Below are 24,923 nucleotides of genomic sequence, written 5' to 3'. Positions count from 1 at the left end.
TGCCTGCCACTCATGTTACTATTTCCTATAGATAAAGGGTATGTTCAAAATTGTTCTATTTCTTTTGCTTTATCCTTTTTGTTAATTCTGGGCCAACAGCCAATGTATTTCAGTCTTCTGCTGCTTCAGCTTTTATTGCTTCTCAGTTGAGAAGGAAGCTGGGCTGTATCCTGTGTGGTGTCCTTATAGCAAAAAAGGTCACTCTGTTCATCACTGTACAACACAGGCACTCCAAACTAGGAAGAGTCATAGTTCGGTGGGTGACATGTTTGCCTGTAAAAGCTTCAGTCATTTGTGTTATCAGATACAGCTAGAAAGAACTCTTGTCTGAAATCCTAAAGAGCCACCAGAGCTGTCCCATAATGTCTTGATGCCTGAGGCATGGACCAGATGGTATCCTCTGTCAGTTTTATGTAAAAAACAAACAAACAAACAAACAAAAACCAACAACCCTCAGCCAAATTGGTATAGTTGGCCCTCCATGCCCACAGATTCTGCATCCATAGATTCAGCCATCCATGGCTTGAAAATATCTATATCTATATCTATCTATATATTTAAAAAAAATTCCAAAAAGCAAACCTTGATTTTGCCATTTTATATAAGAGGCATCATTTTATATAATGTATAATGGGACTTCGGTATCCATGGATTTTGTTATCCACAGGGGATCCTGGAACCCCAGCAGATGCCAAGGACCTACTATAGTTGATTTTCATTTAAAACTGACAAATGGGGCACCATTTCCCATCACACCTAAGGAAAGTAAGCTAGCCTAGGGAGCACAATAATGAGTTAGATGGTTTAATGGTCTGATTCAGTATAAGGCAGCAGCTTCTTCTGAAACATGTCAAAGAAAAGGCCATTGGTAAAAGATTCCAGGAAATGTAGGACTCCAAACTGAGAAAGGTCATACCAGCAGCAGCATTTCTTTTATATTGGACTGCAGCAACATGATTTGTTTTATACAGGTACATCTCAGTTAACAAAGACTTTGACCCAAAAAACCTTCCTTTTTACAACATTTTTATGGGGGACCAAGCAATCTCTACCTCCCCATTTCTTTTTTTAAGTCAAGCTGAAAGGTTTTTTGTTTTATTTAGCATTGCCACTGGGGGCATAGTGAAGGAGGGCTGGAGAAAAACTGACTTTTAGTGTTGGGTTTCAGTAGCATGTATGCAGTAAAAAAAAATTTTGTCTGTGTAAGAATGAGATTGTGCTCTAGGTGATCCAGGTGGTCCTACTGTGTGTTTGCATACAACAAGCAAGATAAATAGCTTCCTCCAGAATAACTCACTGGGCGTTTGTGAAAAGCAAAGCAGAAAAAAGGGTAAAGAAGATTAGCCTGCCTCACCAGTTACACTGGCATACATTTTTTAAAGCATAGATCTATCAGGTTCACCACCAAAATGGAAATCATAAGAAAAGTAAAGGAAGTTGAAAGAAAAAAATCATCTCAAGATTGCCAGAGAGGTTAAGAACAATAAAAAGGGCTTTTTTGGATATGTCCGCAGCAAAAGGAAGAAGAAGGAGACGGTAGGGCCACTGCGTGGAGAAGATGGCAAAATGCTAACAGAAGACAGAGAAAAGGCAGAATTATTCAACACCTTCTTTGCTTCAGTCTTCTCAGAAAAGGAAAAGGGTGTTCAACCTGAGGATAATGGAGCAGAGGACAGAATAGGGGAATTTCAGTAAAGAACAAGTAAGGAGATAGTACAGGAATACCTTGTTAATCTAAACGAATATAAATCTCCAGGACCAGATGAACTACATCCAAGGGTATTAAAAGAACTGGCAAAAGTAATATCAGAGCCATTGGCAATAATCTTTGAGAACTCCTGGAGAACAGGAGAAGTACCGGCAGACTGGAGGAGGGCAAACGTTGTTCCCATCTTCAAAAAGGGGGAAAGAGAGGATCCAAACAATTGTCGTCCAGTTAGTCTGGCATCAATACCAGGAAAGATTCTAGAGCAGATCATTAAAAAAGAGAGTCTGTGAACATCTAGAAGGTAATTATAATCACAAAAAGTCAACACAGGTTTCAGAGAAAGAAGTCATGCCAGACAAATCTAATCTCTTTCTTTGATAAAATTACTAGCTTGATAGATGAAGGGAATGCTGTGGATATTGTATATCTTGATTTCAGTAAGGCTTTTGACAAGGTTCCCCATGACATTCTTGTAAAAAGCTTGTAAAAAGTGGGATAGACAAGGCAACTGTTACATGGATTTGTAATTGGTTGACTGACCGAACCCAAAGGGTGCTCAACAATAGCTTCTTCTCATCCTGGAGAGAGTTGGCCAGTGGGGTACCACAGGGCTCTGTCGTGGGCCCAGTGCTATTCAACATCTTTATCAATGACTTGGATGACAGAATTGGGAGCATTCTTATCAAATTTGCAGATGACACCAAACTAGGAGGAGTAGCTAATACTCCAGAGGACAGGATCAACATTCAAGATGACCTGAATAAAGTAGAAAGTTGGGCCACAGCTAACAAAATGAACTTCAACAGGGAGAAATGCAAGGTACAGCACTTAGGGCGGAAAAATAAAATGCACAGATATAGGATGGGAGACACATGGCTGAACGAGACTACATGTGAAAGGGATCTGGGAGTCCAAGTAGACCACAAGCTGAACATGAGTGAACAGTGTGATGCGGCAGCTAAAAAGGCCAATGCAATTTTAGGCTGTATCAGTAAAAGTATCGTATCTAGATCAAAGGAAGTAATAGTGCCACTCTATTCTGCTTTGGTCAGGCCCCACCTGGAATATTGTGTCCAGTTCTGGGTGCCACAATTCAAAAAGGATGTTGAAAAACTGGAACGTGTCCAAAGGAGGGCAAGTAAAATGGTGAAAGGTCTAGAAACCATGTCCTATGAGGAACGACTTAAGGAGCTGGGGATGTTTAGCCTGGAGAAGAGAAGGTTAAGAGGTGATATGATAGCCCTGTTTAAATACTTGAAGGGATGTCATACAGAGGAGGGAGCTGACTTGTTTTCACTTGCTCCAGAGACTAGGACCCGGAACAGTGCGGTCACGCTCCCCCTGAAGGACTCAGTTCGCAGCTTGGGAGTGCTTCTGGACTCGTCGCTCCAACTGACATCTCAGGTGGATGCAACGGTCAGAAGCGCTTGTTATCAGTTTCGGCTGATACACCAGCTGCGACCCTGCCTGGACCGGGGGGATCTTGAAACTGTAGTACACACTCGGGTAACCTCTCGATTGGATTTCTGTAATGCGCTCTACATGGGGCAACCCTTGTACCAAACCCGGAAGCTTCAATTAGTGCAGAACATGGCTGCGAGATTGGTCGCTGGATGTTCCAGGGCAGACCATATAACACCTATCCTAAAAGATCTCCATTGGCTGCCTATTCGCTTCTGGGCCCAATACAAGCTGTTGGTAATTACCTATAAAGACAAATGGTTTGGGCCCAGGGTACTTGGAGGACCGCCTCCCCCCATATAATCCGCCCCGCACACTCAGGTCCGCCGGGAAGAATCTGCTGAAGGTCCCAACTGCACAATATGCGGTGACCTCGCAAAGGGCCTTTCCCATCTCGGCCCCAAAAATGTGAAACAACCTTCCCGACAAGCTCCGTTCCACCACCTCCCTGGATCTTTTCAGAAAGAACCTTAAGACCTTTTTCTTTCACCAAGCTTTCCCCCCATGAGATGTGATATTATGCCCTCTCCCCCTATTGTGTAACGATTTTCGCAATGTTTTTGTATCAATTCAACCAAGCTGGCTGTGTAATAGTTTTTAATATGATATTTTTTACATTGTTTTTATTGATATGTATGTATTTTTATGTTGAATTTTAATCTGTGAGCCGCTTTGATCATTACGGAAAAGCGGGATAAAAATAAAATCTATTATTATTATTATATTATTAATGGATGCAAGTTACAAGAAAAGAGATTCCACCTCAACATTAGGACGAACTTCCTGACAGTAAGGGCAGTCCGACAGTGGAACACACTCCCTCAGAGTGTAGTGGAATCTCCTTCCTTGGAGGTCTTTAAACAGAGGCTAGGTGGCCATCTGTCGGGGATGATTTGATTTGGATTTCCTGCATGGCAGGGGGTTGGACTAGATGGCCCTTGCGGTCTCTTCCAATTCTATGATTCTATGAGAATCTTTCAAGTTATCTCCAGAAGATTCCAAATGTTTTTGTTCACTTACACAAGGCTTACTTGACTTAGGTTGTTTCATTTCACATGTGTAGAATGTTTGTTTTCAATGACACATTTGCTAAAATATGTTGAACTATTCTTCTTTTTTGTGGTCTCCCTATCCCTTCCATGTTATTTTCTACATCTGGAAACAAAGTTTCATTAAAATGCTAAAGCCTGGGAATATATTTACTTTGGAGATGATTGCACCACCCTTTCCTCCCACACTAGATGTGGGAAGTAAACTTCAGATAGGCAGATTTTATTGCATACCCCCATGCTCAGGCAGTAGGCATCCCATACCTGGTCCGGACTTCTCCATCACTTTGCAAAGGATTTTCACATTCTTTGAAAGGTACAGGAGAAGTCCGGATTGGGTATGGGATGCCCAGATCATGCATGGGATGCCTACTGCCTGGGCATGGAGATGTGCGATAAAATCTACCTATTGAAGTTTACATCCCATATCCAGCATGGGAGGAAAGGGCAGTGCAATAATCTCCTTTGCTAACTGAGGTACACCACAAAATCATAGATCTGAAAGAGGCCTCATAGGCCATTGAATACAAACCCTTACTCAATGAAAGATCTCCAGCTAAGGAGTCCACAATTGGTAGCTGTCTAGCCTCTTTTTGAAGATGTTCAAAAAAGGAGACCTCACCACCTCTCTAGGTCATTGGTTCCATTGCCAAACCACTTACACTGCCATAAAGTTCTTTCAGGTGTTCAATCAAGATCTACTGTAATGTCAAACCATTAGACCTGCTGCTCCTGTGACAGCCCTTGAGGTGTTTAAAGAGTGCAATAGTGTCACCCCCAGTCTTCTTTGCTTCTTTTCACCAAACTGAACAAGCCCAGATCTTTCAACTTTTCCTCATATGTTTTGTTCTCAGATTGCTTATTCAGCCTGTGTGATACCTGTATCAGCAACTACAGAATGGGGTGACAACATTTGCTTTCCTAAAAGGAGAGAAGAATTGCAAAAAAAAAGTTCTTCTGACTTGCCCTTTGGGTACTAGGACTTTGGGTTGAAATGGGAATATCCTTTAAGACTGGGATCAACAGGTTTTCTCATTTAGGGCTCAGTTCTTGAACGAGAGGTTAGCATATTGAGATTTCCTGAAATGGACTGGCTGCAGGCAAGCTACATTACTGACTTTTTTTGAGCCTGTGTTTGCTCACCCTTAAAATACAAATGAGGGAGTAAATATACACATGCTTCAGCATATGCTGCACTATGTACAGCATGTACTGTACTATTCAGCCCTGCTGCAGATCAGTTCAAATAGTTATAATGCTCCAAGCAACCTTTGAAACCAGATTAAGTTTGATACAACATTAAAGTATCAGTATGAGCAGATTGAAGGATGTGGTGGCTTAGTGGTTAAGATGCCAATTCTGATTATCATAAGGTCAGAAGGTTGGCAGTTCCAGGCCCAAGTGCCACATGATGGGGGTGAGATTCCATCACTAGTCTCAGCTTCTGCCAATCTAGCAGTTTGAAAGCATGTAAAAATGCAAGCAGATGAATAGGTACCACTTCAGTGGAAAGGTAAAAGCATTCTGTGTAGTCATGCTGGCCACATAACTGCTGGAGTTGTCCTCAGACAACACTGGCTCTTTGGCTTAGTAACAGAGATGAACACTCTCCAGTTGGTTAAGACTAGGCATTCATGTCTAGGGGAAACCTTTTCCTTTTTATGAGTGGATGTGGTATGCAATGACACATATAGCACCAGACATAGGGGTTGTGAATGGCATATAGCCGCAACCATATGGAAAGGTGTGGGGAGAAGAAAGCTTGCAGGAAAGATCACCGACGCCCTCCCTCCATTTTGCATTTCTGATGAAAAATTACAGCCAAAATATGAGTTCTGCCAGATCAAACAAGACCAAAATACCTTTTTATCATTTATGTATTCCTAAGCACACCCTGCCTATCTTCACATTTTGGGAAATCCAGATCTTGTCTAGGTGTTGTAAAGTCTATGAAATATCATCAATAACACTCGAACATTCATTTCCCAAACACTTAAACAAAGGGAAGTCGAAGGCTTTCATGGTCGGCATCCATAGTTTTTTGTGGGTTTTTCGGGCTATGTGGCCATGTTCTAGCAGAGTTTCTTCCTGACGTTTCGCCAGCATCTGTGGCTGGCATCTTCAGAGAATGTTGGCCTGGAAAGGACTTGGCTGTATATATTGTGTGATTTGGAAAGGCAGGAGTGATTTGCAACACACATGCAAATCACTCCTGCCTTTCCAGATCACACAATATATATAGCCAAGTCCTTTCCAGGCCAACATTCTCTGAAGATGCCAGCCACAGATGCTGGCGAAACGTCAGGAAGAAACTCTGCTAGAACATGACCACATAGCCCGAAAAACCCACAAAAAACTTAAACAAAGTCTTCACTTTAGAAAACCTTCCAAGGTTCCAGCAGAGGTAATCAAACTTGATTTCGCATGCAACCCTCATGGAATAAAGATATCAATAGTACCCCTAAAACAAAACCTTTTTGTGACTGTTGTTGCAGTTAACTTGCACTATGACTGTTGTCTTCAGACTTCCATCTGAGTTCTGAGTCTGCTCCACTGGCCTCCCAAAGCTGCTCACTCAAGCCTTACAGCTTGGGTCTTTCAACTTCCCACTTTTCTGTGGATTCTGCCTTCAGGATTGGTGATTGCACCCCGTCTCCCAAGCCTCTAAGTTTTCTGTCTCATTTTGCTTTCCCCATTTGATTAATTCTCTGTGTTAGTTGTTTGCATGAGTTATCTGTGTAGCTGTGCTCTTTATATTCCGTTAATAAAAGTTAATATAGTTTCATATGTCCAGGGTCTCTATCAGTTATTACCAGTATAGCTGGTGGTGGATCCTGCATATTCTGATGCCCCCTCTCGCATAGCTAAGTTGAGTATTCCCCAACTAATTAAAGATAGAGTGTTGCTGGCATTGGAGGCTCTACTGGCTGCACACGTCTAGGGAAACAGAGTTAATAAAGTGGCCCTTAGTTTACCCATACATTTATGTGTCTGTCTCTTTCTTCCAACTGAATGAGCAATGCTATGCTGAATAGCAATAACTGAACTTTGGCTGATTAATGCTGTGAATTGATGTGTACATTCACACAAATCTACATTATATATCAGTTAACTAAACTTTATTAGAAGAATGAGTCAATAATGTAATACTAATGTCTTTTTTCACTTATTTAATATTCAGCAATATTTAGTTATCTGTTAAGTTGCTACATTAATCCTGAAATGTGGTAGAGTGAACTGAAGATTCATATTTTTAATTAGTAAATGCCAGCTGTTCATGGCGATACCAAGACTACAGAGGAGGAAATACAATGTGTTGAGATTATACAATAAGCAAACAGAGAACATTAGACAACACCATACAAAATCATAATGCTAAGCCTATTAATGCTCAGACTATGCTCCCCATACTTGTTCTCTGATCAATGGAATAAAATCTATGACCTTCTGAACAAGAATGTTAAATGTGTATGAATGAGCTGAGCAAGCTCATTGACACATTTCACAGAAAGGTCACTTAGAGCAATAAATGGTGGGGATGGGGTGGGATGAGGTATGGGAGCATAAGATTATATCAGTAGAGTTAATAATGGCTTTGAGAAATCATGTGGTATAAAGCAGCTGCACTACTCACTGGACTATGAATGCCATTAACTCAAATGATGACTGCTAATCAGAAATGGTATCATCTAGTAAGGACAATTAAACATTTCCAGGAACCTGTACTCAAGTGAATGATTATCAGATATAAAACCAGCATCAAAATGAAATCCAGAGTGGTATAAAGGGCAGAATGCCAAAGAGGTATTAAGGACAGAGTGCCAGTTTGAAGTAGGCAGTTCTTGACATCATGGTGCCCTCCAGATGTGTTGGACAAGCATTACAGCTTCCAGCTTCACTTGCCCAAATGGACTTCTTGAGGCAAGGAAACAGATAGCTTTATCTACTCCGCCCTAAATTTTCTGCATTAAAAGCAAGATGAATATGTGATAAAAAGCGTTTGTTTAGATTCTGTACACTCATCCAAGAAGGTTGAGAAGTCAATAAAGCCTCATCACCACTGGTGCCTCTTTGCTAGTAAAGATTACAGCCAAGTCACACTATTACCTGGTTTCATTGAAGACCTGATACATCTTATTCTTGCCCATTATGTCCTAGTACAAATTAGACAGATTAAAGAGCAAATATAAAGCAATTTGGTTTTGCTTTGACACAACCTCATTTGTACTTGCCAATGAAAGGACTTTCAGTACCTTCACAGTTCTTGTTAGATTATTTGCATTCAAAATTTTGGCATGTTCCTTGCTCTACCTCTTACCTTTGTAACTGATGTTTTTATTAGTATTGTTGATTCAAGTTTTAACTGATTATTGTTTATAATGGCGGGTTATAGACCGCCGCTTTGAGGCGGTCTGCCGCCGCCGCCATTTGCTCCGTAAAAGGGAGCCGTTGCAGCCACACCGCGCGGCTCCCTTGCGGAGCAAAAAAGAAGCTCCAAAATGGAGCTTCTTTCTGCGGCGCCCTAATGACATCGCGAGGCACCTGGGGCGGACTCGCGACGTCATAGACGCCACGCGACGTCCGGACACACAGCGTCCGATACGTAAAGATGGCGGCGCCCGTATGAACAGGGTGCCGCCATCTTGTACGTATTCTATAGGTACTAGGGTTAGGGGGGTGCGGAAGCACTGCCCCTTCCTAACCCTAGTACGTATAGAATATGTACTAAATGGCGGTGTGTAACCCGCCAATATGTATTTTAGATACCATTGTACTGTATGTGGTTTTATGGTTGTAATCCCACCTTAATCCAGTGGAAGAGGAAGAAAGTATAAATAAAATTATTATTATTATTATTATTATTATTATTACCTGTAATCTACAGTCAAACCATATCAGCCAAGCGTCTAATAACCATTTCCTGAACAATATGTTTCAGGGATATTTTAATGATAACTGAATCACTGATGCTTTAAAAAGTATCTCATTCTCTCTAAAATAAATCAGCTGACAGTCATTCTTCCATTTGCCAAGTCTCCTTAAGACATCTTGAGGAAATGGCTACAAGACAATTAAATAATATGACTGCAGTAAAACAGAGTTTTCATAGGAATAATTTTTTTACACTAGGTAACATTGACTTGGAAGATGATAGTGGCATTTTTTCTTAACATTTACACTTCATTGGTTTTCCCCAATTTTGTCTCAGTACTTTCCCACAATGTTCTAAACAGCACTCCACAAAGAATTCCATCCAACTTCATACAAGCGGACTTCTGATCATCAACAGGTTTTTCCCTGTCTCTCCTGACCTGGATCCCCTGCATAGCAAAATACCCCATGGATCAATTAAATACCCCATGTATCCATTAATCCTGTGAAGCATATTTGGTGGGCTTCAGACTCCAGAAGTGTCTGTTTTAATTATCACTATTAGACACAAAACATATGCATACACTGAATGAACTGGAGTGTGCTGTATACAAATACAGACAGTAAATAATAGTAGGGGGCAAAAGAAATAACTATGACAGGGGGAAAAAATAAAATAAAAACATTTCTATGCAGGCAGGTTTTTAAAATCATGCAAGCCTGGTTTTATTTCAAGGGGGGGGGGGTTGTATTAAATTTTTAACTTGGTAGTGTTTTCATTTGGTTATTTTAATTGTATTTTTTTTTTAATTGTTTAATGTGTTTTTATACTGTGAGCCGCCTTGGGTCCCTTCTTGGGAGAAAGGTGGCATATAAATAATAAATAAATAAATAAAATATAAATAACAAACACACACACACACACACATATATATAGAGTGGGTTTTTTTTTTTAAATCATAACATTCAGGATACTGAAAGACCTTTTGTCAAGGAGTCACATCTAAAGGCTTGTTCTCTAACCACTACCTGAAACATCAATACCAAGTGGCTCTCAATTGTTAGACTGAAAAGCTCCCTGCACCATTAACAGCAAGTTCTCTTTTAATGCAATATTTTGAAGAGTCTCCTTCTATTCTACTTTCTGAGCAATGACCAATAATATCTAGCTATCAAAATGAGAACACCATTAGGCAGTATATGTAGAGACTAAAATGTGGAAAGCACTAACAGCATCATAATTATTCCAGGCACTGCAATGCTTTTAGCTCTTCCTGAAATGGTCCATTATAGAGAATCCATGCTCACCAAATTTAGTATGTGCAGAAAAGCAGTTATTACCTAGACCATTTGGAGTATTTTCTCCAAAGACAGACAGAAATCTGATATGACTATGTGAACTGCTATAAGTGTTGCAGGCATCTTTTGCAGGGATATGGTGGCTTAGTGGTTAAGACGCCAATTTTGATGATCGGAAGATTGGAAGGTTGGTAGTTCAAGGCCTGAGTGCTGCATGATGGGTGACCTCCTATCACTAGTCCCAACTTTTGCCAACCTAGCAGTTCGAAAGCATACAAATGCAAGTAAATATGCTTGGTGGGAAGGTAACAGTATTCGGTGACATCATGCTGGCCACATGACCACCGGAGTAGTCCTCTGACAACATTGGCTCTTTGGCTTAGTAACAGAGATCAGCACAATCCACTACAGTCAGTTACAACCGGACATCCATGTCAAGGAACTACCTTTACCATTACTTATCTTTATAAAAATCTGTTATTAAATTGATCTCTTTCTATTCCAATTGTTTTAAAAGAAATTCCATTTTTTTTCTAAAAGGAATCAAAACCCTCATAGATATATCTCATGAAAGGTATTTTGTTCAAAGATGGGGCTGCATATGATTATGGTGTGTCAGGATCATAGACCTACATTGCTAACAAAAGCTATAGTTCATCCTTTACCATTATTATAAGGAGCAACTATCTACGTGTGTGTATTCTACACTGCTTAGAGATATATACAAGTTTAGCAAGCCTCTTTTTGTATGAGTTTCCTCTAGATTCTTATAGTCTCCTGAAATAAGCCACAGAAGGTGGGGATAGCATAATCTAAACATCCTTGTAGCTGTTGCTTGGTTGTTCCAGCCTCCCTACTAATAAGAACACTTTCCCACCTAAGAATAGGTAATAATCCATTCTTCCAATCCCAGTGATCACAGGGAGCATTGAAGCCCCCCCCACTCCCATTCCCATCTTGGGAATTCCACTGTAGCTTTTAAAACTAGCCTTAGTGGAGTATATAATTTCCACACTTTTTAAGATATTTGTGTGTGTGAGCCCTAAAGAGAGGAGTTTGAGCTGACTGACCATTTAGGAAATTTAGGCGCGTTGCAGACCGCCCAAAATGGGCGGTCTCGTGCCGCTGCTGGTTGCTGCGTCCGCGACGTCAAAATGGCAGCGCCCATCTGTATGCAGCGGCGCCATTTTGACATAGTTGTTATGTGCGAGGGGGAAGCGCCGCCCCTCGCGCGTAATGACAGCGCCCCATAGGGCCCGTCCAGAACGCGCCATTGTGGCCTAGGAGTACAAGGAATCTTGTCTATCCCAAGAGAACAAACATGTATGTGCCAGCTGTGTCCATTTTGAGCTGAAGGGACATGAGAGAACATTCTTTCCTTTCATTTCTATAACTGCCTCCATTTATCATCTATTTGTCTTCAGTCAAGCTGTATTCTGAATCAGCAGCTGCTTCCTTTTACTTCAGTAGATCCTTGAAGCTGGTATAGCTAGGACCTGAGTGGATCAGGCCCTCCAGAAAAATGCAGGGTCTTTGGACCAATTAGTCCAACCTTCTGCTTGATGCAGGAAATCCAGGGCTGCAGCAGCACCAACAGATGGCTGCCTAATCTCTACCTAAAGACTTCCAGCAAGGGACACCACCAATCAAACAACAATTGGTTCCCTTATCATAGACCAGTGAGGCATTTATCCTAATGTTCATCTGAAACCTACTTGCCTCTAACTAGGATGGCCACTTGCAGGTGACCATCCTTCCAAAAAGGGAATGTGTCATAAAAAAAAGAGAACAACAGATGTCACAGGTTTGCATAAAATGTGCACATGTTAAAGACTATGTATAATGTTACATTAGAAATAATTGCTATAATTTAAATAGAAATAAATCTCGTCACAATGAGGGTCATTCCCCTCTATTGCCCTCAAGATGAGACAAAGCATGAACAATCTCTATGGAAAACAATATTAGCAATGCAAACCAGCTAGTGATCTTCACAGATCCCTGACTCTAATGCCAGTCCCTAAGGATCCATAAAGGATTAACTGACTCATGAGTACTATTAAGCAGCTTTCAATTTCTGACCAAGCATTTCTATCTCCATGTCTATATACAAATATCCACCTTTCAACCCAACCACATATACTATATAAAGAAATATTATTTACACAACAGACAAGTAAGTTTGGGAATATGCTACAATCTTTCTAAATATAAATACTGTGGTCTGTTTTCTTTCTTTTCCCCCCCATAATCTTTATTAAATTTTAAAAGGAAAAGAAAAAAATCTTTTCATTACATATCCATTCTAAAGCTTCAATAAACATTATTATACATCTACAACCAATTTGTTCTTCTTTCACTTCCTGTCTTTACAATACTCCTCTGTGTTGCCAGTTATTTCTCTTCTTGCTTCTTGCAAATAAAATATACAACTTCATTCCTGAAAAGCAAAAATTACAAACCATTCCTTTATATAACTAGTTGTATAGCCATATGTATTCTCCAAATTCTATTTTGTAGAGGGTATATAACCTTGTTTTTCCTGCATATATTTCTATTCCTGGCTCCACATTTTCTTTTTATTTCATACTTATACAATCTCCTGAACCAGGTTCTTATTTAAACACCATCTTTTTTCCCAATACCTCACAATTTGCCTCCATTCCTCTTACATTTTGTCTTTCTTTTTGTCCTGTAATGTACATGAGAGAATATCTAATTGCCTAATTTCATTACATTTTAAAAACCATTCGTCTATTTGCAGTTCTTCCTTTGACTTCCAATATTTTGCTATAACCATCCTGGCAAGTGTTATCATGTACAATATAATTCTCCATAATTTTCTCTCATCCTCTGCCTTCATAAAGTACGTCATGTTCAATAGATACAATTCCGGTTTCTTTTTATATTTTATGCCAAATATTTGTTGTATTATTTTATGTACCTCCTCCCAAAAACCCTTTACTTTTTCACATTTCCACCACATGTGGATCATTGTTCCTTTTTCCTTTTGACAGTTCCAGCATCTGTCTGTTTCTGTTTTTAACATTTTCTTCAATCTGGCTGGTGTGTAGTACCATCTGTTACTAACTTTTATAAAGTTTTCTTTTAGATCTTGACATTTAGTAAATGCATTTGTCTTTTTCCAAGATTTTTCCCAAGCTTCTAATGGGATCTCATGCCCTAAATCTTTTGCCCAGTCTATCATGTATTGTTTTATTGGCTCCTTTTCACTGTGGCCTGTTTTCTAAAAGAATCAAAGATGAACCCTGGCAAAGTTCCCTGAAGGGTAGGGAACTCTCATCCCTTATTCTTTACCCATACACTAGGTACTTCTTACTTCTGGGAAGGAGTATCTTTATTCCCCATAGGCAAAGTCAAGAGGGGGGATTATGTAAAGTCGGACAAGGACTGGCAAGTCAAGGGCGTCACAGGCCACAGATCTAAGAATGGCTTCTGTAGATGTTACAGGGGGTGGGTCTCAGTGATGGTACAGATCTCAAACCCTCATGACTTCACAAGAGGATCCACACCCTGACAGTGTCAATAAACATGATACCATAAGCAACAGCCACATTTGCTTAGAGTTGATCATTCAGTTTTGAAAAAAAGACAGAAAGAAAATACTTCTTTGGTTGGAAATTAAATTATCTAAACTCTGTATTGAAAGAAAATGAATTCTGGAGATTATCGCACAGGACTTGGATGTGACTATCCCCAACAGGACAGAAGTGCATTTAACCCTCAGTAACGAATCTTACTGCACTCTCTGTGGTTGGGCCATAGGCAGCCCATATGCAACCCGGGCTTACCCTGTAGCTTTTCAAGAACGGGAAATCCCATTCTTAAAAGGCTATGGGATGAGCACGGGTTGCAAACAGCCTGCCTACAGCCCGACCACAGGACATTGCTGTAAGATCCATCACTGAGGGTTAAACACATGTCTATCCCATTGGGGATAGTCGCATCAAAGTCCCGTGTGATAATCTCATCTATTTTTAATAATTTTTTCAACCACTACTTTTAATAATACATGAGAGCTGCAGTTCAGCCAAAGAAAGTTTTGAAAGCTATGTTTTGAACAAACAGACCCACGTTTTCTTTAGCTGTTTGCAAGTATTAAGCAAGGACTTTCAATGCTTGGGCACTGTAATCTAAGCAAAGGCACTTTTCAAAGCAAAATTCAAGGTTGCAAAACTCTATTTTTAATGTGTTGCTTCCAATAACTAGTGCCCCTTATGAAACCACACTTTTTTCCCTTAACAGTTAGATGGTGGAATCTTCATTCATCCCCAACCTGTTTTTAAGGAACTATGGCAGGATACAGACCACCCAAAAAGGGGCGGTCTCCGACTGCCCTGGTTTGCTCCGCGAGGGAGCTGCAGCGGACAAACTGCGCGGCTCCATCGCAGAACAAAGAGAACCCGCAAAAAGCGGGTTCTTCTTGTGGCACCTTTGTGAAGCCACAAGATGCCAATGGTGCACTTGCGGAGTCACAAAGGCGCCGGAACGTGCGGATGCTATGCGTCCATCACATCAAAATGGCAGCACCTGTGTGTACAAGGTGCCGCCATTTTAACACCCCTGTCATGTGCTAGGGGTGAGGCCAGTATGGACGCTATGTCCTCAGCCAACCCATAGCTCGTGACGGGGGCGGCGCAAAGGCCCATTTAAATTGGGCCTATATTACTATCACATCAAGATAGCCATTTGCCAAGTGACCTCATTTTTGATAGAAGAGACTTTTGATAGAAGAGCCTGGGCAGATATCATTTTTTAATTTTTATTGTTTTCAATGGGGCAAGAGCATATGTGCTTTCCCCCTTATGTGGGGGTGGGGGGGGTGGGTCTGGAATGGATCCCCTGTGTAAGGGAAGGGCTGATTGCATTTGTCTTTCAGGCTATCTAATGATAATGCCCTTTACAGAAGCCTGCTATTATGAGTAAGCCTACAGCAGCCAGTATTCCCAGGTGGTCTCCCATCCAAGTACTAAACAGGCCTGACCCTGCTTAGGTTCTGGGATCAGATGAGATCAGGCATGTTCAGCGTGGGATGGCCATAGGATTACTGAGTACTGATTACTCATACTGAATATGATTACTGAGTAGCCTTCTGCCATACCACCTTGGTAACACAACCAGTCTCATCTGATCTTGGAAACTAAGAGCCTGTGTAGACCAGCCATTAAGGCCGGCCTGGGGCGGAGTGGGGGTGTGGTATCCACACGTCACTCACCCTGACTCTGCCCTCATGGCAGCATGACACTGCGCACCACACCAGATGGCACTCCTCTCACACTGCATCTACATGATGCAACACCAAAGGAGCATGGAAAAGCCACACACCAGCAGCTATGGTGCCCTTTCTGGGGCTCAAAAAGGAGCCGCTTTTTGCAGCTCCTTTTTGTGCTGCAGAAAGGCAGGATCGGGGCTGTGGTGTGTGGTTGCCATGACCCCAATATGGATATAAAAGGGGCAGCTGCATGCTGCATCCTTAAGTCGGGTTGGGCCTAGTTAGTACTTGAATGGGAGATGATCTGGGAATACTGGGTGCTGTAGGCTCAAACAAGATAACTGAATACATTTTCCATATTTAAATGCGCTCCTATTTCTGTTTTTCCTATCTCTGTCTACAACCTGTCATAGAGGATAGCGACAAAGGTGGGATTTTTTTTCTTTTAAAGTGTTGCTTATACTGGAAAAGAACCATATTTATTCTGTGAACAGAGCAGCAATAAGATAGTGAAGATTGCTTGAAAAAAAAAAGTGGTTTCTAAGGATTACAAGAAATTGCCAGGGATCAGAATGGAGGTCTATCAGAAATCTAGAGAGAGACTTAGTGGCAGATCTCACAAAAACTGCTTGACCTTTCCATGTCTCAACCACAGCCTGAATATGCCATTATATAAACACAGATTTCTCCTCTGTTATCTTCTGTCTCTTATTCACTCACAAATGCACACATACATGCACACTAGGCAAGTAAAAAATACCCATACAATATTTGAATCCTAGGGAAACAGAGTAAGTTCTGAACTATGAATAAGTTCTAAACTGTGAACATTCTTGTCATCCAGGATTCTCGTTCTCTGTAGAATCCTGAATGGACAAGAATCTTCACAGTTCAGAACTTATTCTGTGTAAAATAAAATCCATGTGGGTTTTTGAAATGTTATTTTGAGGACATGATTTCTCCACTGAAAGTATTATTTGTTTGCAGATTGGAACAGGAAAAAGTCCCATGCAGATTTTTCACAAAATATAGTCTTAATTGTGAATAGCCCTCAAAAACTGCAGTTTTCAAATTCTTTCTCACAACTAGGGGGGAAATAGTTCAATTAGTTGTTATTGCTTCAAATAATCAAATTTATGAAGATTTACTTTCCTTAGCGCCCCCCCCCCCCACACATACATACAATAGAGATAAAGATGAAGGGGGAGAGAGAGAGGGCACAGTATCCTATGGGAAGGAAGCCAGACACAACATTTCTGTGAATGTTTTTCAGATGGAACACATTTCAACTGATGATAACATACTGTAATTTGGGATTGGGAAATGTTTAATGAAAAGGGTAGTCCAAGACTCCACTTTTCAAGGAGCAAAGAATTTTCCTAGCTTTTAGCACAGCTTTTGGCTCCAGTAGTAATTAAAAATAATAATTCACATGTGGCAAAGTGCAACAGACAGGCCAAAATAAAGCTGCTTCAGGTCACTTTGGAGGAATGCTGTTAAAATGACACACGCATCTTAAGAGGTCAGAAGCTGCACCAAAGCTGCAGTCTAGTCCTTAGGACTGGAGTGTGGCTTTGCTGCAGCTTCCAGCCTCTTAGGAGGAATGCAGCATTTAACCAGCATACATTCAAAGTGACACGAAGCAGCTTTATTTTGGCCTCTCTGTTCAGGCCCTAAATGGCATTTGACAAGTTGGTGGAAATCTATCTTTGATATAAATGAATTTATGAACCAGTGCAAATTTCTTGCAAACTGTGTAGTGTAGTGGTTTGTAGAATGTAGGATCATAACTCTAAAGACCAGAGTTTGAATCCCTGCTCAGCCATGGAAATGCACTGGGTGACTCTGGGCAATTCTCTCAGCCTCAGAGAAAGGAAAGGCAAATGCTTTCTGAACATATCGTTCCAGGAAAACCCAGTAACAGGTTCGCCTTAGGGTCCCTATAACTCAAAAATGATTGGAAAAAACACAACAAGTAGTTCCACTTCAGTCTCTCTGCCCCTCAGGGTAAATTTCCTTTCAACATTTCAGGGCAGATGCAGTTATTCTCAGAAGCTGTTATTATTTCTCTGCTCTCTCTCTCTCTGATTATGTTGATGATATATAAAATAGTAGCCACGGTAATTGTTTTTAAATGACAAAACAACATTGCACTTTAACAGGAAATGTATCAAGAACATTCTACTTTGATGTGTATCTTGACCTGTCATTTTATTGAAATGTCTCTTCTCCGTCCTGTTCAACCCCAAAATGGCACATTCTATCCTTCACAACCCTGCGCCTTAAAAAAAGAGGTAAAATGGAGACATTTGTATAAAGGTTATATATCCTAATTCATATATGTGCAGTTGTACATTTAAAAATGATTCCTATAATTTAAAGTATAGTGGGACTATGACTGAGTGAGCTTGCAAATTCTGTTCTCCTGGAGTTAACTGTTTAAAGCTCCTGCTGCTTTCTGCTCTTATGTTTTTTTAGAGTTGAAACTAAGCTTGGACCAGACAGCCCTTCAAATCACACACTATTCTCTGGGAGCCCTTCAAACATACGACTATCAGCTGTAAAAGAGGACCTTGCTGACAATGTGAATAAACCTCAAGATAGGGTTCACCACCAAAAACTGCAGTTAGTGAACTGAAAATTTCTATAGTTTCAGATGCACACAAATAACTCCCCTTTATTATTTGCAAACCATCGGTGTTCCATAACACTGTAGAGATAATGAAGTTTGATGTCATTTTAAATGTCATGGCCCCATCCTACAGAATCCTGGGATTTATAGTTTTGTAAGGCACCAGCATGCTTTGGCAGAGAAAGGTAAAGACCTTGTAAAAACTACAAATGCCAGAATTCCATCGGATGGAGCAACAGCACCATAAAATGGTATCAAACTGCATTATTTCTATAGTGTAGATGCACCCCTAGTAAGAAACCTCCCCTCCCCTACGCTGCTTGTTAGATACAAACTCCTCAGCATGACTAACAAAATATAAACGCTAAGAAGGACATGAAACGTAAGGCAGGAAGACAGTTGAGAGAAAGGCAAGTGTCAAATTAAAGCATTTAAAAAATAATGTTTTTTTTTTTAAAAAAGAAATACTGAACTGGCCTTCCCCTGGCATCAAAAAGACATTAGACTTGGTGCCGGGTAAGCTGCCCTGAGAAGAGCACTGCAGAATTAGGACACCATGTCTGACATGTTTCATCATGAGTCAGTCTGTGCATTATCTCTGCAACTCTGGGATGGGGGAAATGTACTCTGCAGATGCCGTGGTTTTACATCACTGGCAATACTGACTAGTTCTGATGGGAGTTAGAAATCCAGTAACATCTGGAGGGCCACACTCTGCCCAGCCCTACAATAATGAAAATAGTTTATATGAGAGATGGCGGTGCTGCAGGCAACCTAGTCTCAAGCTGTTAAAATAACTTTACAGATGAAAAACAATATCTTTAATGGAGGTCAGAAAGGGACCCATTCTCTTGTTTCAAGATGGATGAGTCAGCCTTGGAAATGTTAGCTTCTTTGACTTCAACATCCAGAATCCCAAAGCAACCATTCACCCATTCCAATCTCTGCTGAACAGTGCTTAAATTCAATTGTTAGTCCAAACTAGAGTATGTCCACTGAATCTATGGAACTTAGCCTAACTAATATCTTACTACTGATTTCATAGGCCTAGTCTAGTTGGGTTGAATTACTGGATTTAGAGCCTTTGTTTGTTTGTTTGTTTTTTTGTTTGTTTGTTTATTTATTTGGCTATCTTTCTCCCAGCATGGACCCACAGAGATTTGCAAAAAGGCTAAAGCATAAAAAAACTGAAATCCTGATCACACAAAAATGTTAAAACACAATTAAACAAAGCATCTCATTAAAATACCATTAAATCATTTGAAAGGACAACAATGGACTTAAAATATAGCAGACATCCCCCAGGAAAAGGCTCCCTATAACCAATTAATTATTAAACACCTCATTGAAGAAAAAGGTCTTTGCCTGCCAGTGAAAGGAGAGAAGAGATGGGCCAGCCTAGCCTTGCTTCCTGTGGAAGGGAATTCCACAAGATGGGAGTAGCCACTGAGAAAGTCCTCTCATATGTCCTCACTAGCTGGGCCTGGGATGGTGGTGGGACCAAAAAAAAGGTCTTTCTTTAAGGACCTTAAGACTAGCATATAGGAAGATACAATCTTTCAGGTAATAGTCTGAATGTGTTCCTTATTCTTTGTCCCAGTTAGTATATCTGTAGTATATACAATATACTGCAATATAGTTATTTAAGTGGATGGTATCACGGTATCTAACATGGTAGTGATGAAAAATTGTAACTTGGCCCTAGCACTTACAAACTATGAGGAATAACCCCTTCAAAACAGGACCAGTACTATCACCCAGTGCAGAACAATCTTCCAAAGGTATTTTAATCAAAGTACACTTTATAATTCCTTTCTCAGTTTGCTATCAATCCTAGGCACTGTATTCTGGGGCTACTAGGAGTTATAGGAAACTGAAAGAAGTGTGTGTTGTAGCTGCATCTCAGCCAATGGAGTGAGCATTTTCATTCTTCTTAATCCTTCATTAAATCTTATCTCTTCTGCTTTGTGTTGTTTGTCAAAAATTAGTTTTTTCAAAAGAATAAAACATTTAATGGGACTACATGACCTATTCAATGCTTGTTCTTTCCTCCCTCCATTAACAGCCATATACTCCTCTTGAACAGTTTTCAAGAGAACAGTGTGGCCAATGTGAACTACGTTTCATGGCTACTTCTCCTGCTTGCTAATGTTAATAGAATAATGCACACCCCAAAACATGATGCTTAGCTTCTTTCTTGTTGAAGAAAACAAGGAAACTGGGAAGATAAAACTTAAAAAGCTGAATTAGGGGCTGAGCAGATGGGCCAGGAAAGCACAGGCCGAAAGCATGGGCCCAGTGCTCACTCACTTTCATCCCTGGGGGGACCAACACTGACCTGGGACCAGCATGCACTTCTTACCATCACTGTGTCTGATGTGGAAAGATGGCACCTGGCCATGGGGGTGTAGCCTGGAGCCCCAATGCTGTGTCAGACACAGTGAAGAGGGCTTCTGAGTAAAGCAATGGCCAGTAAGGTAAAAAGCACTGTAGGGCAGTGTAAACAGTCAGATTTCCCAGTGAAGTTTCTAGGAAACTTTGCACAAAACCAGTAGCATTTTACCCTGGAGTAAAGGCGGTTTATCCCAGGATTGGAGGAGATCCTCTAGATTCGCATCCAGTATGGCAGGATCTGACCCATTCCTGCCCCTGGGGTTTTGGCCTCATTGTCTGAAGTAGACAACATAAGGCTGGTGAGGGGGGGAAGCCCTGAGAGTGGTTTTCTTTTCTGAGTTAGAGTTGCAACTTTCATAGATAGATTTAATATAAAGATGAGTCTATACTGATCACCAAAAATATACTTAGCAGGCAAGAGCAGAAAATTTTTAAATTACTGTTTTACAAATAAGCTACTACATATAGTAGAAGCTTTGAAAGAGACAACCAAGTTAGTCTGTTTTAACATAAAATGGAAAGGTGGGGAGGATGAAGAAATGAAACAGCATCTTTGAGATTAAGAGATTTATTTAAACCAGAATTTTTGCAGATATCAGTCCACTGAAGAAGTGGATTGATATTAATCAAAGCTCATGCTAAAATAAATCAAAAATGTTGTTTCATTCCTTCTCTAGCTCTCTCTCCCTTATAATGCTATTACAATTAGGAGATTATAGAGAAGGCTCCTGTAGCTTAATGGATATGTAGAAGAGGGAATTTCACCAGGTGCTGTTTGTCACACAACGAGGCAACTAGCAACATCTACTGTATTCCCTCTTATACACAGCCATTACAGGGACACAAGCCCTCTCTAGTTTCCATTCTGGCATTCCGTTTGATGTGCTACTCAACCCAAATTACTGTTGTAATGGGGAATATTAATATGTTCATGTTAGGCTTTATGAAAAATACATTGTGTCCCTTAGCTTGAATATCTTTACTGTGATGAAATGAGTCCACAAAGCCAAAAAAACAAAGAAACTTGGAGGCTTTAAGACACTCAAGGCTCTTTGTTGTTTTTGCTACCACACAGTAACGTGATCTTCACATTGGATTCCTTTATGATGTTCTATTTAGTTTCCAACAGTTGCTGAGATACCATCATAAGTAATATAAAATAAACAATGGCTTAAATTCTTTTTTAGTCCTGACTGCAGTAGATCCACTGAATCTTTTAGATTTATCTTCATGTTGACTCATCATTTAACAATTGACTAAATGTGTCTACTATAGTTGAGACTAAACAATAGGATGCCAACCAATATGATAAAACAGTGCTTACACACAACTGGTATTGTTTTCTAAGCGTAATCAGAATTAAGAAGTTTGCTGCAATGTCCTAATGCACTCTCTTTTAAAAAAAAATCAGATGGATGAACAGATAAACAAAATCTTCCCACTTACCTCTTCCCATTGGTGAATATATCTTATTAGTCTTGAAAGACGTAATAAACGCAATAGACTGAGGATTTTTGTGAACCTCACAATGCGAAGTGCTCTAGCTGTCTTGTAGACTTCTGAATCCATTCCTTTCTCTACAATGAGAAATATATAATCCACTGGTATTGATGAGATGAAGTCAACCACAAACCAGCTCTTTAAGTAATTCATCTTGATGACTTTGGGGTCCAGTATTATCTCAGAGCTGTCCTCATTGACAGTGCCAGTTCTAAAGTTCATGATCAAGTCCAACAGAAACACAGTATCTGATGCCACATTGAAAATAATCCATGGTGTTGTTGTCTGCTCTGTGAAGAATGTGATCCCAACAGGTATAATGACAAGATTTCCAACCATCATTATAAGCATTATTAAGTCCCAGTAAAACCTAAGGTAAAGAGAAAAGGCAATTGTTGAATAGAATAAAATGTAAAGCTATCTTCTGTTAGACATTTAATTATGTTTTGCAACATAAAACCAAATGGGAAGATATTCAATTGTAATACTGATATTTATATCAAAATGCTGTCCTAGAGAACTGAGTTCACATATTAGAAAAAAATAATAATTCCAGTGGACTTCATTTATACTGCATTCACTGATTTTTAGAAAACAAAACCCCAAAACCACTCAATTGGATGATGCTTTCATCAATCATGTTTTAATCTCATGGAGCTCAAGATACCAAATACTTTATTTTATTGACACATAATTAACATAACCTCAATTCCAGCCACTTACATAAAATAAATGGTAATGGTAACTTTGCAATATTGGGACTATAATTGGGATTTAAAATCCAAAAAATTATCATGTAAAAATAAATTGTAACATTGCAACACTACTGAATTAAAAATAAATGTAATTATTATTTTTAAAGATCAACATTATTGTTTTCAAAGAATCATAGAATCTTATATAAAAGCTAAGTCCATCAAACACTGAGGCCGTTTGTTCTACTGTCGAATAGTCCGTACAGTAAAAAGGTTCTTCCTAATGTTTAGGTGGAATCTCATTATAATTTGAATCCATTAGTTTGTATTCTAGTGTCTGAAGCAGCAGAAAACAAGCTGGCTCCATTGTCTGTAGAATATACTTTCCGATATTGAAAGACACCTATCTTGTCACCACTCAGTCTTAACAATAGCAATAGCAAGTACATTTTTATACTGCTTATCTGTGCACTTAAACACTCCCTAAGCGGTTTACAAGGTGTAAGCTAATTGCCTCCAACAATCTGGGTATTCATTTTAGCAACCTCTGAAGGATGCAAGCCTGAGTCAAGCTTGAGCCCTTTTGCTGGTACTGAACTTGCAACCTTATATTTTGTGAGTGAGTGGCTACAGTACAGGCATTTAACCACTGTGCCACCAGCACTCCTTCTCTTCTCTTCTCTTCTCTTCTCTTCTCTTCTCTTCTCTTCTCTTCTCTTCTTCACGTAGCCAGATCCCAAAGTCATTCCTCATAAGGTTTGATTTCTAGACTTTTGCTCATCTCAGTTGCTCTTCTCTGGATACTTTCCTGCTTGTTGATATCCTTCTTGAACTGTGCTGCCCAGAACTTGACACAGTATTCCAGATGCGGTTTAATAGTGGGATTACTACTTTCCTTGTTGTGGACATAAAACCCCTGTTAATGCAGTTCAGAATTGCACTGGCTTTTTTGGCATCCATATCAAACTGTTGATTCATATTTAACTTATGGTCTAAGATAATAGTCTACTCAGATTTCAGATAAAAAAATTTCATACGCAAACCTTCAAGCCAAGGCATCACCCATCCTATATTTGTGCATTTCACTTTTCCTGCCTAGATGTACAGTGCGCCCGTGCCATGTGCAGACACACTTTATATGGCTTCCAGCTTAGGCAGAAGCTGCGCGGGGAGGTAAACAATGGTGTGCGCGCCTATAATGCATGCGTGCTGCGCCACCACATGCACACGCCCCATTATCTCCTGTGAGGCTCGAGCATAGGCGGATTTTCCCTTATGCGGAAGGATCCAAAACAGATCCCCTGCATAAGGAGAGGGCCCACCCTACTACCTCATATTTATCACTGTTGAAATTCATTTTGTTAGTTTTGGGCCAGTTCTCCAATCTGTCAAAGTCATTTTGAATTCTGATTCTATACTCTGATATATTATTGTGGTTTATGTTTGCCTTTGTACTCTAAAAGGTGGCTTACAAATCTTTTATAAGAATAAATAAATACCAGCCAAGTCAGTGCTGGCTTTTTAATGTGGCCTACTTTTGAAAAGCCACTGACAGAACTGATATGTTGGTGAGTTTCAAAGGTGTAGCTACATTGCCTCAGGCTGATTGCACTGCCCACACTCCCTGACCAGACACCAATCCACTGGCAATATCTGACCTGCACGTTCCCAGAGCCTCCATCAACATAGATCCTGTCTCCAATGCTCTTAATGTGGATCCTGTCTCCAGAACCACACCCCTCCCCTGTCCTCCCCTTAGAGGTCTCCCTTCTCCTGCCTTCTCTATTCCAGCAGTGAGTAAGTTTCTCCTCTTCCTCTAGGTCAGTGATGGTGAACTTTTTAGGGTCCAAGTGCCCAAACTAAAAGGCCTTCCAGCATTGGGTGTTACCCAATGGACTAGTTACAGTCAACATATAACTTCTCTGATACAACTTCACTGGCTTCTGATCCACTTCGGGATAGGGGTGTAATTACACTAAGTTCCTTCTTGAGCATAGTGATGAGTAATTTCAGCTATTTTTTCCACTGCAAGAAAGTTTTTAAAAGCCATGCTGTTCATAATTTGGGAATTATTCTGGAC

The 24,923-nt window shown here is 40.2% G+C and overlaps 1 protein-coding gene and 1 pseudogene across 1 annotated transcript in view; both read right to left on the bottom strand.

The window, feature by feature from the left end:
* The window catches only part of HCN1 (hyperpolarization activated cyclic nucleotide gated potassium channel 1), a 287,755-nt gene that overhangs the window by 220,215 nt on the left and 42,617 nt on the right, over positions 1-24,923 (bottom strand). The window contains exon 2 of the mRNA XM_089495810.1: positions 22,095-22,518. Within this exon, the coding sequence (XP_089351936.1) occupies positions 22,095-22,518 (424 nt within the window). The remainder of the gene's footprint in view (positions 1-22,094; positions 22,519-24,923) is intronic.
* LOC149324060 (5S ribosomal RNA) lies at positions 15,336-15,454 on the bottom strand (annotated as a pseudogene).

Source organism: Sceloporus occidentalis, unplaced genomic scaffold (assembly GCF_023333645.1).
Source record: "Sceloporus occidentalis isolate IW3139 unplaced genomic scaffold, rSceOcc1.0.p SCAF_1, whole genome shotgun sequence".
Classification (NCBI taxonomy): Eukaryota; Metazoa; Chordata; class Lepidosauria; order Squamata; family Phrynosomatidae; genus Sceloporus; species Sceloporus occidentalis.
This window is presented reverse-complemented; position numbering and strand designations above follow the sequence as displayed.